At 38.0% G+C, this 14,411-nt stretch overlaps 1 protein-coding gene across 1 annotated transcript; it reads right to left on the bottom strand.

Annotated features, from left to right (window-relative positions):
* Positions 1-527: 527 nt before the first annotated feature.
* LOC109242559 (CASP-like protein ARALYDRAFT_485429) lies at positions 528-4,079 on the bottom strand. The gene is made up of 3 exons (XM_019409404.1): positions 3,720-4,079; positions 941-1,073; positions 528-855 (listed from the first exon to the last, which is right to left on the bottom strand). The coding sequence occupies exons 1-3, from the start codon at positions 3,848-3,850 to the stop codon at positions 661-663; spliced, it is 459 nt and encodes a 152-aa protein (XP_019264949.1). The 5' UTR covers positions 3,851-4,079; the 3' UTR covers positions 528-660.
* Positions 4,080-14,411: the final 10,332 nt, after the last annotated feature.

The raw sequence follows: 14,411 nt of genomic DNA, 5'->3' as shown, positions 1-14,411 counted from the left end.
GATATGAGCTGAAAAGCTCTAATGAAGGCACGATGAAGCCTAAAGGAGATGAGCTCCTTTTCATTTTTGCTTTTTAATAAAAAAAAAAACTTGGGTGGGATTTGTTTTTCTTTTTATTTTTATTTTTTTAAGTCAATGACACCTGTCGTTGTATGACTGGTGCATGATACTACATATATTTTGAAAAATTGATCCAAAAAAAAAAAGTGGTGTATCTTAGGGGTTGAGTGTGTAAGGTAATTTCTGTCCACAAAAAGTGTGTAATAGGGATTTGGTCCATAGCTCAGGGCTAACCTATGTATTTTCTTTTTCACAAGATGTTTAACATTAAGCTCAATTTTGTGTCTGTTGTTCCCTCTAGTACTCAAATTGTAGTAGGATGATCCACAATGCTGACATATGTAGGACTCCTAAAATAAAATTTTTAGAAGTCTCTTGGAACTTGATTTCAACCTGCCTGCACCATTACTATAACGCAACAAGGATCAAACTGGATTTCAACATTGTGCGCAATGCATCAGTGGGAGTTACTTTCCTTCTATAACATTTCATCTTTTTATTCCAAACTCTGTGTGTCATCTACAATTGAGTATGAACTCCGAAAGACTATATGCAAGTTGTGCCATATACAAAGCCACCCGAATTTCCTCAAGGTTAATACTATAAGTTGGGGAGAAGCCAAAGATTGAACAGGGAAGACGCCAATGACAGAAACCAAGACAAGAAAGCCATGGCAGCAGAGAGTTGATATCGGCTGCATAAATTCCCATCGCAGAACGGGCTACCAGAATGAATCAGGAGGTCAGCCGCACTAGCCGTTGAGCATGATGCAGCTAGTGACAGAAATGAAAGGACCTGTTGGATGCGAGAATGACAATACTTGGTTAGAAAAAGATTAATTGAAGGCAGAGTTTTTCATTGTATTGAACAAGGCACGTACCCAATCTCCTAATACAACTACTGAGATTATCCGGGGTTGACGAGATGGGCGTTTAATAAAAACTGAGAATGCATCCACCATCGCTAGTGTCAAGCTCCATGATATAACCAAACCCATCACCGTCACCAAAAAGCTGCAAGCAACAATAGTTGAATTAGGTAATTAACAGATAAATTGTGCCTCAGCAAGTAGAAGATTATTATCTGATACCCCTTGATATCTAGATATTACTCTATAAGAGCAGATTACTTCATGTAAAGAACATATTATGATGATTCTAAGAAAAATGTAGTATATATGTGAATTAACTACAATAGCTTATATCATCAGGCCGAAGAACAAATTCTTCAACTTCCTTATGCTCAGTGGCGGAGCAAGGAATTTCACTAAGGGGTGTCACAATATAAAGAAATAAACACATGAAGAAGTTAAGGGGTTCAACATATATTTAATATACATAAAAAATAAAGTTTTGACCCAACTACACAGTGCAATTTTCCGGCAAAGGAATGTCAATTGACACCCCTTAGCCTAAGGTGGCTCCGCCACTGCAGTTATGCTCTAGTGTCATTCTTTTCATTTCCGTTTTCAACCTCAAGTTCCAATGTTTTGCATACTTCAATCCTAGACTTGAAAAGTTCTTTTCTATCTTTTTTGATAAGTCAGAAGTAAATTTTGTATCATTTTAAAATAGATTGAATTTGGTCGAAATTAGAAGCAAACTATTTTTAACAGTAATTAAGTCAAATTCACATATCTATTTTAATCACATTCTGTTTTTAGAGAAAAACCACAAACAGCCAGTAGGCTTTAACCACAGATATATAGGCGGACACTGGATGCATTATCTTACTTTTCTTGTTTACAGAACTCTTAAAAGAGAGAAAAGGGGCAGAAACTGAGATCATAAAGCGCCATACCAACCCCATATTGGCAAATGACTCAATATATCAGCTGTAATATGTTTGGCTGTACCTATTACTAATGTAATAGCACCTTATGAACGAAAGAGTTATATTGATTTGGTATCATCATCAACCAATAATAATAATACTGAATCATGGGCTTAAAAATGATAAGCCTATAATATTTAAATTAAGAAGCACATGACTTCCCCCCAGAATTTCTAGTTTCATTATGATATTTCAATTGGTGACAAATACGGAAATGACGATCCCAAAAACACTTCCAACTGGCAGCTCTTAAGACGAACTCCAATAACAGTATAAGTAAAAGCTGTAATCAGCTCTAAATCTCTAGACGCTCTTCTGAAGAAAAGAGAGCTAGCAAATACAAACTATCAACAGAATCCAACGAAATATTCTACGATCATTTCCACAATGACATGATTGATACCCACTAAACAGCACGAATGAAACAAAACAACCGTATATACACTCCCCATAAGCTTTCTAAAGTAGGTGTTACTGTTTTCAGAACTTACAAGACTGTCAAATTAGAAACCAACCGTAATACTCACATATTTGATATAACTAGCTTTATTCACAGATCCTTTGTCTATCTATACCTAAGTTAACTTTAAAGGCCACATAAAGCACCGCTTAATAGCCATCGGTGCTCTCACCGTCCACCCAGGATTTGTTAATGCATTAATGTATAAAACTGAAGAAAGATACGCCAGACAAACAATAAAATAATACACAGATCACATAAGCCACAAAGGGAAAAAACAATATTCCAACGTCAATGCGTCTCACGTCTCATCCTAACCTGACAAATAAAGTTAATATACGTTATGACAGAAACATAAATGATGATGACGAGGAGGAGAAGGGGCTGGATTTTCTCATTCTTCATAAACTTGAACCGTATCAAGCTCGTCTATAAATACATAGCAGTTGTCGCCCCCAATTAAAACTAGTTATTCTTAGTCCATACATGTATCAACACGTGTTTTACAAGGTAAGGTGGATAATGTTTCTCGAAGAAAGAACAGCTGACATTCCCACAGCAAGTTCTTCTTCCTTGTCACGAACGACGTCAGATGACCTCTGGCAAATTATTATCTGAATGACCTATTCTTCTCGCTCATGTGCTCTCACTCTCACCTTGTTCCTCTTCTTTAAAAAAATAATTTTCCTGGTGTTCTCCTTCCAATCCTTCCTTCCAGCCCTCATTCGCCTACTCATTATCTGTTTAATAGTTTCTTCTATCTACTTAATTTAAAAGGCAACCAGCTGCCACTCGATTTGGGACCCTCGATCCATCATAATAGATCAACCAAAGCAGTCTGGTTTTGGGAATGGTTATTTATAGGGGATGTGTACGAAGCAGCTAAAGAAAATCGCGCCCCCAACCTTAATTCCAACTGGAAAGACTTTAACATAAAATTCAAATTCCGTTTCAGACGTATGCTCGGTTAAAGCTGCCACATGACTACAGGATCATCGGTCTAGTCTATCTCAATTCACCTTGTCATTTGAACTATGCCTCTCCAAAGTGGCAATTGAGCTGTTAAACTAGCTAGTTTTCTCCGCCCACAAAGAAAACAAAAATGATAAACAGCAGTTGCAGGGCAAAAATAGAAAGGATATTAATTCCATATTATAAGTGGGTAGCTCAATTCAATTTCAGATATCATTATAATCACCAAATTTTATACACATGCATATGGAACATAAAACACCTAAAAATACAAGTAGCCAAATATTCAAGAATCAAAGATATACATAATTAAACAGGAAATTAAAGCAAAACAAGGGTATTGTAGTTGTAGATAAAAAGAAAAGTAAAGAAAACCCAGAAAGAGAAATATTACCAGAAAGAAGTGTAGCTATAGAAAGCAACATCCAAACACATGAAAAGAAGTGAAGCAACAGAGAATAGAGACTGTCCTAATCTCAAAGCCAAACTAGCACTTGTCCCTAAAGCCCCTGGAACTTCGTCCATATCATCACCGACATGCCACAGACAACTGAACTTGTTACAATTTTTTTTTTGCTAAAATTATTATTATTATGATCACAGATGTTTGTCATATCATTTTAGCTTTCCCTGCAGGCCATGCCACGTTGAAGAAACAACCGAACAGAGGCAAAGTGGAAAAGGAATTTTCGGAAAACTAATGATAAGAGATGTAGTGATGTCTGTGTAATTGAAAAAAAAATAATGTTACTATTTATGAACTTTAATTGACAAGTTGGCAGTGGACTTGTGACTTTTTCGTCCGTCTTCTCTTTTGGCTAATACTATGCGATTCTCTTTTTCACAACAATTATTGATCTTTCCTATTATCATTTCCCAACCGCACTTTTTTCTTTTTTTATACAGGACATTCACTTATTGTCAGTCATAGGAAAAGCGAATTTGACATTAGTAACAGCCTCTCCTAAGTGATTGTTAAAATTATGTTTATTATGAGTTTTTTCCTCAAATAACATTCAAGATTCATATAGATTATCAAAATTAATTTGGGATTAAAACGTTATTAATTGCTAGCATAATGAAAATATTTTCTGATACAGACATGATATGTCCTTCTTTGTTTGTCTTTTATTACTGAATGACGTGCTCTTGTGTTTTCAGACTTTTCACTGACTTTGAGGTAAATTCAGAGTTCGAGTTATCAAATATTTAGCAAATATTCACTAAATGTTCGATGACTAAACCCCGAGCCCCAAACTTAAATGATGCTTTTTTGTACAAAAAGTATTTTTCTAATATTTTAAAAAAAAAGTTACATTGATAGGTAATTCGCAGTATAATACTGTGAATTGCTTTAACGAAAATTTAGCCGTTAAAGCAATTCGCAGTATTATATTGCGAATTATCAAAAAAAATAATTTTTTTTATGCAATTCGCAGTATTATACTGAGAATTGCTTGAGATGGGCCCAGCTCATTTTTGAAATAGCGTTTCGCAGTATTATACTGCGAATTGCATTAATTCGCAGTATGATACTACGAATTAGACTGATTTTACTGATTTTTGGCCCCACCAATAATAATTAACTGACATAACAATAATTCAAATACATAAAACGCAGTATAATACTGCGAATTACTTTGAAAAATTCTACATCCCAAGCTCGGACTTGCCTTATTTATAGGCGTTTCAATTTTATAAAAATTCATTCAATACTTAAACTTCAAACATACGTTCATTATTCTCTCTTCTCCTTATCAATCATTTTTTTACAATGTCTGAAGTGCCAAAAATAAGGGTTTCACTGTATTGGGGGGGGGAGGTTGTGGTGGAGAATAACTCTGTGAGGTATAGCTCACATCCACAGTGTCATGTTAAATTGCCGCTTAATATGGAGTACGATACATTGGTATCATTATTACGTAAAAAAATGAGTGAGCGGAGGCGTTCGGTTAGCCTTAAAGTAACCGGTAGATTTCCTTATTCAGTGACTCCGCAGGGGTTCGCTTATTATTCTGAGTTTAACATCGAGGATGATGAAACTCTTAGAGATTTTTTGCGGATTCCGGATGAATACAGGGAATTTATTGTAATAAAATTATTGGAAATGTACGTCAAGGTGGAGGACCTTCCCAGTAATGAGGGCGTGCATAGCAGGGATAACCCCCAGTCATCGGGTGATTATTCTGGAGCAGTTTTTGCCGGACAGATTGCTGATGAAAGAGCTTGCCTTGATTTAAACTTGTCACCACCGGTGAATGAGCAGCCACAAAATAATTTTTCCACTTTATATAATCAACAAGACGACAGGTAAACTTCAATTTTACTACGCTTTAGCGATATTTTTTTTTCATGTTTTAATTGAATTTGTATTAACACCCATATTTTTTATAGGGGGTACCGTCCGGATTTGAATTTTACAAGTTATGACCCCGCCCCTAGTTGGAATATGCGTTGGTCTGGAGTATTAGACCACGGTGGTCCATCTGGGAGTCATCACCAACATGAAAATATCCCTCATGAAATGTCAAGACAATACGATTTGTAAGTAAAGTGACATAGCTATATCTAAAGTATTTTTCCTGAGTATTGGGTAACTTATGTTTTTGTTCTTTTTGTGCAGTGAAAACGAGCTTCTTGAAGCTCCTGACCTCACACAGTTGCCCATAGACGACGTTTTTACTCGTGATTTGGGAGATGTGTAGAGTCAGGAGGATGATAGTGATTATGACAACAATGCGGATGAGTCTGGGGATGACACACCCTTCCATGATGAGGGTGATGATGATGAGGAGGAACTGAATGTTGAACCTGAGCTGACCAGGGAGCATGTTCCTCCACCTCCCGCTAGACCAAGAGTGTACGAGTCCCACGTGCCATTTCATGAGCGAAATATTCCCTACCTTGATAATTTGCCAAGCATGCCTAACGTCGATGCCCTCACAAGGGATGATGATGAATTACGGTCAGCGATGTGGGATGAGTCTAGACCAGCTGTTCTTACAAAGGGCATGTATTTCCCCGATAAAGCTCGCCTAATTAGGGCTGTAAAAATCTACAGTATGAGAGAGTGTCGTGAGATGACAGTAAGTGAGTCAACTACGGAGAAATACAAGGCTGTGTGCCGTAGGTGGTTTATGGGTTGTCACTGGATGCTGCGTGCCACAAAGAAGAAATCAGGTTTGTGGAAAGTGGGTAAATTTATTAGCGAGCACAGATGTGAAATGGACACATTCAATGAGAATCACTTCAACTTGGATGTGGACTTGATTTCCCTTGTCTTGATTTCATTTTTGGAAGTGTCCATTAGGTTCAAGATTAAAGAGTGTATTACAGCCGTCCACCAGGAGTATGGTTGTACTATAAACAAAAGAAAGGCATATCTCGGTCGCAAACGTGCCTTTGAACTTATTTATGGCGACAGGGATAAGTCTTTTTCAAATTTGCCCAGGTACATAGCCGTACTGCAACACTTTAACCCCGGGACTGTTGTTGAATGGAGGCGTGAGCGGAGTCCGGACAGACCGGAATATATTTTCAACTATGTGTTTTGGTCATTTAAACCAGCAATTGATGGTTTTGTGCATTGTCGTCCTGTAATTTCCATAGACGGTACTCATGTCTATGGAAAGTATGATATTAAGCTTTTGATTGCAGTTGCAGTAGATGCCAACGAACAAATATTTCCACTAGCTTTTGCCATTTGTGCCAAAGAAAGTTAAGAGACGTGGACACGCTGCCGGCCATACTCAACCACCTTAGGTTGGGCACGCTGTTGCATCTCCTGTCCCAACTGGTAGATGCGATGATGCCCAATAGCCTATGAAACATTTAAAATAGTAATTAAATAACGCTATATCACAATTATAAGATATTAATAAGCCACAAAAACATACCAGTGCCTCGTGCCTCCCGGCGTACGGTCTGTAGCGCACGCCAAGTACATGAACGGGGTTCCCGATCATCATTCGGGTCTGACGGCGGTACCACTCAGCATACAGATGAATAGAGGCCTCCTGGAAAACTGTAGGTGGTAGCGGAATGCGCCCAGCTCGGTCCTCCCAATAAGCTATCTGCTGCTGTAGCCATCCAATATACTGCCGGTCCATGCTGGCACGGTCGTCCCGCTGATAGTATGTAGCCTCCCATCCAGGCTCCTTCGGTATAGGCCGAGGAAGGCCAAACTGTCGAAGCACACGCTCCGTGGCATGATACTCAACGTGATCCCAGAAGATCATCGGGACGGAGGTGCTCCAAATCAGCCGGTCGACTGAGCAACAAGCGGGTAGCTGACCAAGCAACTCGATGCTGTATGGCGTCCAGATGAACTACCAAATAATAACATAAAAATGAGTACGCAAAACACAACTCAATTTAAAAAAACCAAGTGTAGGTACATATTTACCTGTCCGTCCACCAACATATCTAACACATCCCTGAAAAGGGGGAGATTATGATGAGCATCCGTCCCTCGGTAGTTCCCACGCCGGAGAATCCACCTGATAGCTAGAGGGAGAAACGGATAATCCTCACCGGGCGGAAGTGGTGGTAGAGGTGGCTGCAACGGCATGATCCGCTGTCAGGCCCAAAGCTAAGATAAAATGTTGATGTAAATTTATGAGTCATTTCACGATATAGAATTTGGAGTAAAGAACAAAGTATTCGGAAATTTATTGCACCTGTAAGAGGGGCAGAAAACCACATATATCAACCGCTGGACCTATGCTCGCCCGGCACATGCTCCTATACAGATACGCCAGAACAGTAGCACCCCAGCTGTACTGGGGTAGCTCATCCAGCTGCTCAAGACAATGCAGAAAGCGCATACTCACTTTACTCCCCGAAGTGTCCGGAACAAGACACACCCGAAAAGCAGGAGCAACGCCAACCGAGTGTACCTCTGAATCCAAAGATGCTCCGTCTCGTGGGTAATATCTGGGTGCAAATCCGCCATCTGATATCTAATGAATGACAAAGCAATGCGACTGCCACCCCGGTCACCCTGAGGTCTAGAACCAGTCAACTGCCCCATCATATCCGCCAACTGTGCACGTGTCATCCCTCTCCAGTGGTGGGGCAGTGCGAAGGCGCGTCCCTCTACGCGCAGTCCGTATAAAACCTGGACATCCTGCAGCGTGATGGTGGCCTCTCCAGTGGGCAAGTGAAATGTATGCGTCTCCGGTCGCCACCGCTCTACCAAGGCCGTGATGAGCGACCAATCAAGCTGCATCCGTCCAAGCTCAAAAATGGTATATAATCCCGTAGTCTGGAGGCTCTCTACTACGCGCTCATGGAAAGGATGCCCCGCAATAAACTCCCACAAATCATCAGGCCTCCTGGGGCGGAGAGCCTGCATCGATAGCTGTCCCTCCCAAACATAGGAGGACCTATGGTCGCCCTGCAGCACTAGTAGCTGATCCTCGGCAGGTCCAGGATGCGCAGGCGGAGGAAAGGCCATGTCGTCTACTATAATTTAAACAAAATTAATTATTTGTGTTAGTGTAATAAATTAAATAATTAAGTATGATTAATATTAGAGAGAATAGTTATGTATGGGTTCCAGGCTTGATTTTCGAGGCCCGGTAGTACCGAGTTATCCTTAATTATTCTGCGTCTACATTTCAACATTTTTAGAATTTTGTTACCTTAAAGAATTAAATTATAAATTTTTGAATTGGAGTAAATAATTATGTATGGGTTCCAGGCTTAATTTTTGAGGCCCGGTAGCACCGAGTTATCCTTAATTATTATGCTTCTCAATTTCAACATTTTTAGAATTTTGTTAACTTAATAAATTAAATTATAAATTTTTGAATTGGAGATAATAGTTATGTATGGGTTCCAGGCTTGATTTTTTAGGCCGGTTAGCACCGAATAATCCTTAATTATTATGCGTCTCAATTTCAATATTTTTAGAATTTTGTTAACTTAATAAATTAAATAATTAATTATGTTTAATATTGGAGATAATAATTGTGTATGGGTTCCAGGCTTGATTTTTGAGGCCCGGTAGCACCGACTTATCCTTAATTATTATGCGTCTCAATTTCAACATTTTTAGAATTTTTTTAAATTAATAAATTAAATTATAAATTTTTGAATTGGAGATAATAGTTATGTATGGGTTCCAGGCTTGATTTTTGCGGCCCGGTAGCACCGAGTTATCCTTAATTATTATGCGTCTCAATTTCAACATTTTTAAAATTTGTTAGCTACTGAGACTCTACGCTAAAAGGCTCTACATTTTACTACGCTAAAAGGCTCTATATTTTACTTCGCTAAAAGACACTATATTTTACTATGCTACAAGGCTCTACAATATGAACATAACATTAACAATACAAATAAACAAAATAAATAATATTATTTAACAATATAAATTATTTATCAAATTTTAATACAAATTACATAAGAATACAAATTATTTATCAAATTTTAAGCATTTTTGGTCACAAACATAACATAAATTCGGGTATATAAATCAAATATAACACAAATAATCCGGTAGCATTTTTGGTCACAAACATAACATAAATTCGGGTATATAAATCAAATATAACACAAACAATCCGGTAGCATTTTTGGTCACAAGCATAACATAAATTTGGGTATCAAATAAATCAATCCGGGTATATAAAAGATACAAAATTAAACAAAAATATAACATAAATTCACATGGAAACATACTAAACAATACTAATATACATGACTATACGAGTTTCGGCATAAACTAAATCTAAATACCTCGATGTAAGTTTTTTGAATATTATTGATATCGAATTTTTGCACCCGAAACACGGAATCCGAAGCTTCTTTTGTGTGTGAGACCTACACTCCTTGCTCTTTATGGGACGGGTGGGGCCGAATTTTTTTTTTTAAAATGACGGGGGGGTGGGGGACCAGAAACACTTCGACTTGTTTTTTAATGGAGGTTTGGACTTCTGTCTCGAAGGAAGAAGAAGAGCCTTATTTAATTAAGGCAATTCGCAGTATAGTACTGCGAATTACCAATTCGCAGTATTATACTGCGAATTGATTTAACGGCAAAATTTTCGTTAACCTAATTCGCAGTACAGTATTGCGAAGTAGCCATTTTTGTAACTTTTTTTTTAAACATTAAAAATGTACTTTGTGTCTAAAAAATCATTAATTAAGTTTCGGACTCCTAAACCCCTGTGCCAGTGTATTTGTATTGCGTTTGGACAAAGGAGAAAAGTTGCTGGAGAATGATTATCCGCGTAACAAATATGATATGATCAAATCTTCTAGATATCGAATTTATTGAGTATAGTGTTAAATGGTCAGGAATTCAATGACATCTGCTTGTGAAGGAGTGTAAAGAATGAGTGTAATTAAAAATTAATCGACATATCCAACCATATCAACACCTAGATTTAGAAAAAAGTTTCCACGTCTTAATTAGAAAGGTAGGGTACGGAAGCTAATTAATAGAATGGAATTGAATATAGCTTTTTTATATATCTACCTAACTAATTTGAGATTTAGACACAGTGAAATTGATTGATTGTTCTAATATTGTCCCTAAGTTTTGACATTACTATTTAGAATTGCTCATTTTATTTTGTTACGAAAAAATACAAATTCCCATGACACAAGGGACGCACGTCACCACCATAAGGGTAAAATAAAGGGAAAATAGGGCAATTAGGGTGAAGAAAGACCAAAATAATTTTCAAAATTATTACCAGGTATGATTTTCAATGACGATATTACGTGGCGACAACCTTAGTCGCCACCAAAAGTATATGTCACCAGTTTGAGTGGGGTTAATACTCATCCAACTAAGTGTCTATTACCAAAAAGTCACTATTCTATTTTTTATCACTTAAAAGTCACTCAATTTCTTCTTCATCACTTAAAAGTCATTCTAACTCAAATCCTATAAAATATTCTATAAAAATTCTTACTTGGAACTAAATTTATTACAAAAATCTAATAATAATGCTACATCAGCTTAAATGACCATACCCAGTTTGGCTCATTTTCCTTCAACCCGATTTGATCCATACCCAAATGAGTTATTAATATTAGACCAGCAAAAGGAGAAAACAAGAACCATCATTTTATGCTAAAAAAAATTCTGCCTTTGTTTGTCACAAATAACTTATGCCACCAATCCCCCAATATACCATAAAAATACGAAAAGAACTAGCTTTTGCATCTTCCCGATCATTTTATAATGTTAAAATGTTGGTCATTAAACAAAATCAATGACAAAAATACTGCTCAATAAGCAACACCACAACTAAAGTGCATAATGGAAGTTGTCAATACACACTGCAATGGCAAGCAACCTATAGCATTAATAGTTTGGACAAAAGAAAGACGCAACATAATATTTTATTGACTGAATATGTACAAACAACACCCAAAAAGAAATTTAAAAATCCTAATTATTAGATTAAAAGATCTATTTAAAGAGTAGTCGTAGAGTGTATTTTATTAGGTGGAGAAACATAATTTTATATCTCAACCTATTTAGATTATGGTTCAAGCCGAGCTGAGGGGGAAATGGCTCTAAATTGGGTACGGTAATTTAGTGGCATTATTATTAGATTTTTTAATTAAAGTTAATGCCATGTCAAAAAAATTTATAGGATATTTTATAGGTTTTGAGTTAGAATGATTTTTATATGGGAAAGATGAAGTTGAGTGACTTTTAAGTAATAAAAAATAAAATAATTACTTTGGTAAAATATACACTTAGTTGAATGACCACCAATGAAATTAACCCGTTTGCGTGCGGCCTATCTTAATTTTATTTTGTGGAGCGTTTGTGGGGAGCTTAGTCGCCCCAAATAAGTTTAAGCTAGGTCATTAGTCCAACTAGCAATATACACTTTTGGCAGCGACTAGAGTAGTCGCTACAGAATGATGTCATTGAAAATATAGTGACTGTATCATTATCCACTTGCAGTTTACATTGTTTCATGCTGTTTCCAGATGTGAGTCATATTACTCAGGAAATGTTCTATAGCCTAGCCATAGATGCAATGTAACCAAGGGCGGATCTACGTGCAAGGGATAGGGTGGTACGCTATCCCCAAGCTTTGGTAGAGACTATGCAATAGTAAGTATACATGCATATATATATATATATATATATATATATATATATATATATATATATATATATATATATATAGAAGGAATGTATACAAATATTTAAGTGGAACCCTCTGTACCAAAAGGCTCAAGGTGCCACTGGCAAGGCATTACCATTTTCACCCAAATGATGAGGGTTCGAATCCAGCCTTGCTTACTCTTTAAAAAGCTTTTGTTTGGTGCCTTTAAGACAATTGTAACGACCCGATCGGTCGTTTTGAGCTCTAGCATGTCGTTCGATAGTTTGAGGCCACGAGCAACTTCACTTCAGGTATTATGACTTGTACGCATAGTCGGAATTGAATTTCAGGAATTTTGGAGTTGGTTTGAAAGAAAATTCTCATTTCGAAAGCTTTAAGTTGGAAGAATTGACTAAGGGTTGATTTTTTAGTAAACGACCTTGGAATCGAGATTTGAAGGTTCCAGCAGGTTCGTATGATGGTTTCAGACTTGGGCATATTCCCGGATCAGGTTTTGGATGACCCGGGAGCGTTTCGACACCTATTGTGGAACTTAGCATTTTGGAAGAATTCTATAACTTTGGGTTGAAGTGCATTTCAGTGTTATCGATGTCTGTTTGGGATTCTGAGTCTGGGAGTAGCTCTGTATGGTGATTCTAGGTTTGAGAACGCAAAGGGAAGTGGATTTGGAGGCCCGTATGTCATTTTGGAGTCATTTGGCTAAAGTTAGAAATTTGAAGGTTTTTGAGAAGTTTGACCGGAAGTGGAATTTTTGATATCGGGGTTGGATTCTAATTCCAGAAGTTGGAGTAGGTCTGTAATGTCGAATATGACTTGTCTGCAAAATTTGAGGTCAATCGGGCGTGATTTGGGAGGTTTCAGCATCGAATGTAGAAGTTTGAAGTTCTAAAGTTCATAAAGCTCGAATTGGGGTGTGATTCGTGATTTAGATGATGTTTGATGTGATTTGAGGCTCGATCAGGTCCGCATTACGGTTTGGGATTGGTTGGTATGATTGGTCGGGGTCCCGGGGGCCTCGTGTGGATTCCGGATGGTTAACGGATCAAATTTGGAATTTGAAGAAGGAAGGAAGCAGCTGCCTTTTGGTGTAACCGCACTTGCGAAGCTTGGGGCACAGGTGTGGAGCCGCAGAAGCTGCCTTGGTGCCACAGAAACGGAAGTGGACTGGGCTTGTCTGGGGGCGCAGGTGCGACACAGCTCCCGCTGAAGCGAGATCGCAGGAGCGGTCGGGGCTCCGCAGAAGCGGGATTGCGGGAACGGATTTAGCCCACAAGAGCGGACGTGGTGGATTTTAGCTGAGACCGCACCTCCGATGGGAATTTCCGCAGGTGGGGAGCCGCAGAAGCGGCAGGTGGACCGCAGGTGCGAGAAGTCGGGTTGGGCAGTATGTTCTTTAAAAACGAGTTTTGGCTCATTTTCCACACATTTTCACTTTGGTTGGGCGATTTTGGAGCCTTTGAAGAGAGGGATTTCATCATCAATCATGAGGTAAGTTAATTCCATCTCTTGTAAATTAAATACATGATTTAGATACGGATTAAAGTATGGAAAGTAGTAGAAATTTAGGGTTTTGATGGAAAAACCTAGAATCTTGTATATTTGGATTTTGACCACGAATTTGGGCATGGAATTGGAAACAAATTATATATTTGAGTTCGTGAGGTTATGGGTAAAGTTTATCTTCGAAAAATTTCGGAATCCGGGCACTTGGGCCAGAGGGTGATTTTTATAGACTTTTCGATCGGGGTTAGAAATTGTTATAAATTAGATTATAATGAGTGTTTGAGCATATATTAATGGGTTTGTATAATTATTGGCTAGTTTTGGAGCGTTGTGCATCGATTTAGGTCATCAGAAGGGCTTGGAAGCCGGTTATGTAACTTCGGAGCGGGGTGAGTCTCCTTTCTAACCTTGTAAGATGGAAGTAACCCCATAGGTGAAATAATTAAATATGTGCTCCTATTTTTGGGGCTACGTAT

Source organism: Nicotiana attenuata, unplaced genomic scaffold (assembly GCF_001879085.1).
Source record: "Nicotiana attenuata strain UT unplaced genomic scaffold, NIATTr2, whole genome shotgun sequence".
Classification (NCBI taxonomy): Eukaryota; Viridiplantae; Streptophyta; class Magnoliopsida; order Solanales; family Solanaceae; genus Nicotiana; species Nicotiana attenuata.
Note: the sequence above shows the minus strand (reverse complement) of the source record. Positions and strands in the feature narration are given on the sequence as shown.

Bases quoted from the DNA above. Each gene is read 5' to 3' on its own strand.
- LOC109242559 (XM_019409404.1), bottom strand. From the start codon at position 3,850: ATGGACGAAGTTCCAGGGGCTTTAGGGACAAGTGCTAGTTTGGCTTTG. The intron at 1,074-3,719 runs GTAATATTTCTC...TGTTGCTTGCAG, and splicing joins TATAGCTACACTTCTTTCTG to CTTTTTGGTGACGGTGATGG. The intron at 856-940 runs GTACGTGCCTTG...CGCATCCAACAG, and splicing joins TAGTTGTATTAGGAGATTGG to GTCCTTTCATTTCTGTCACT.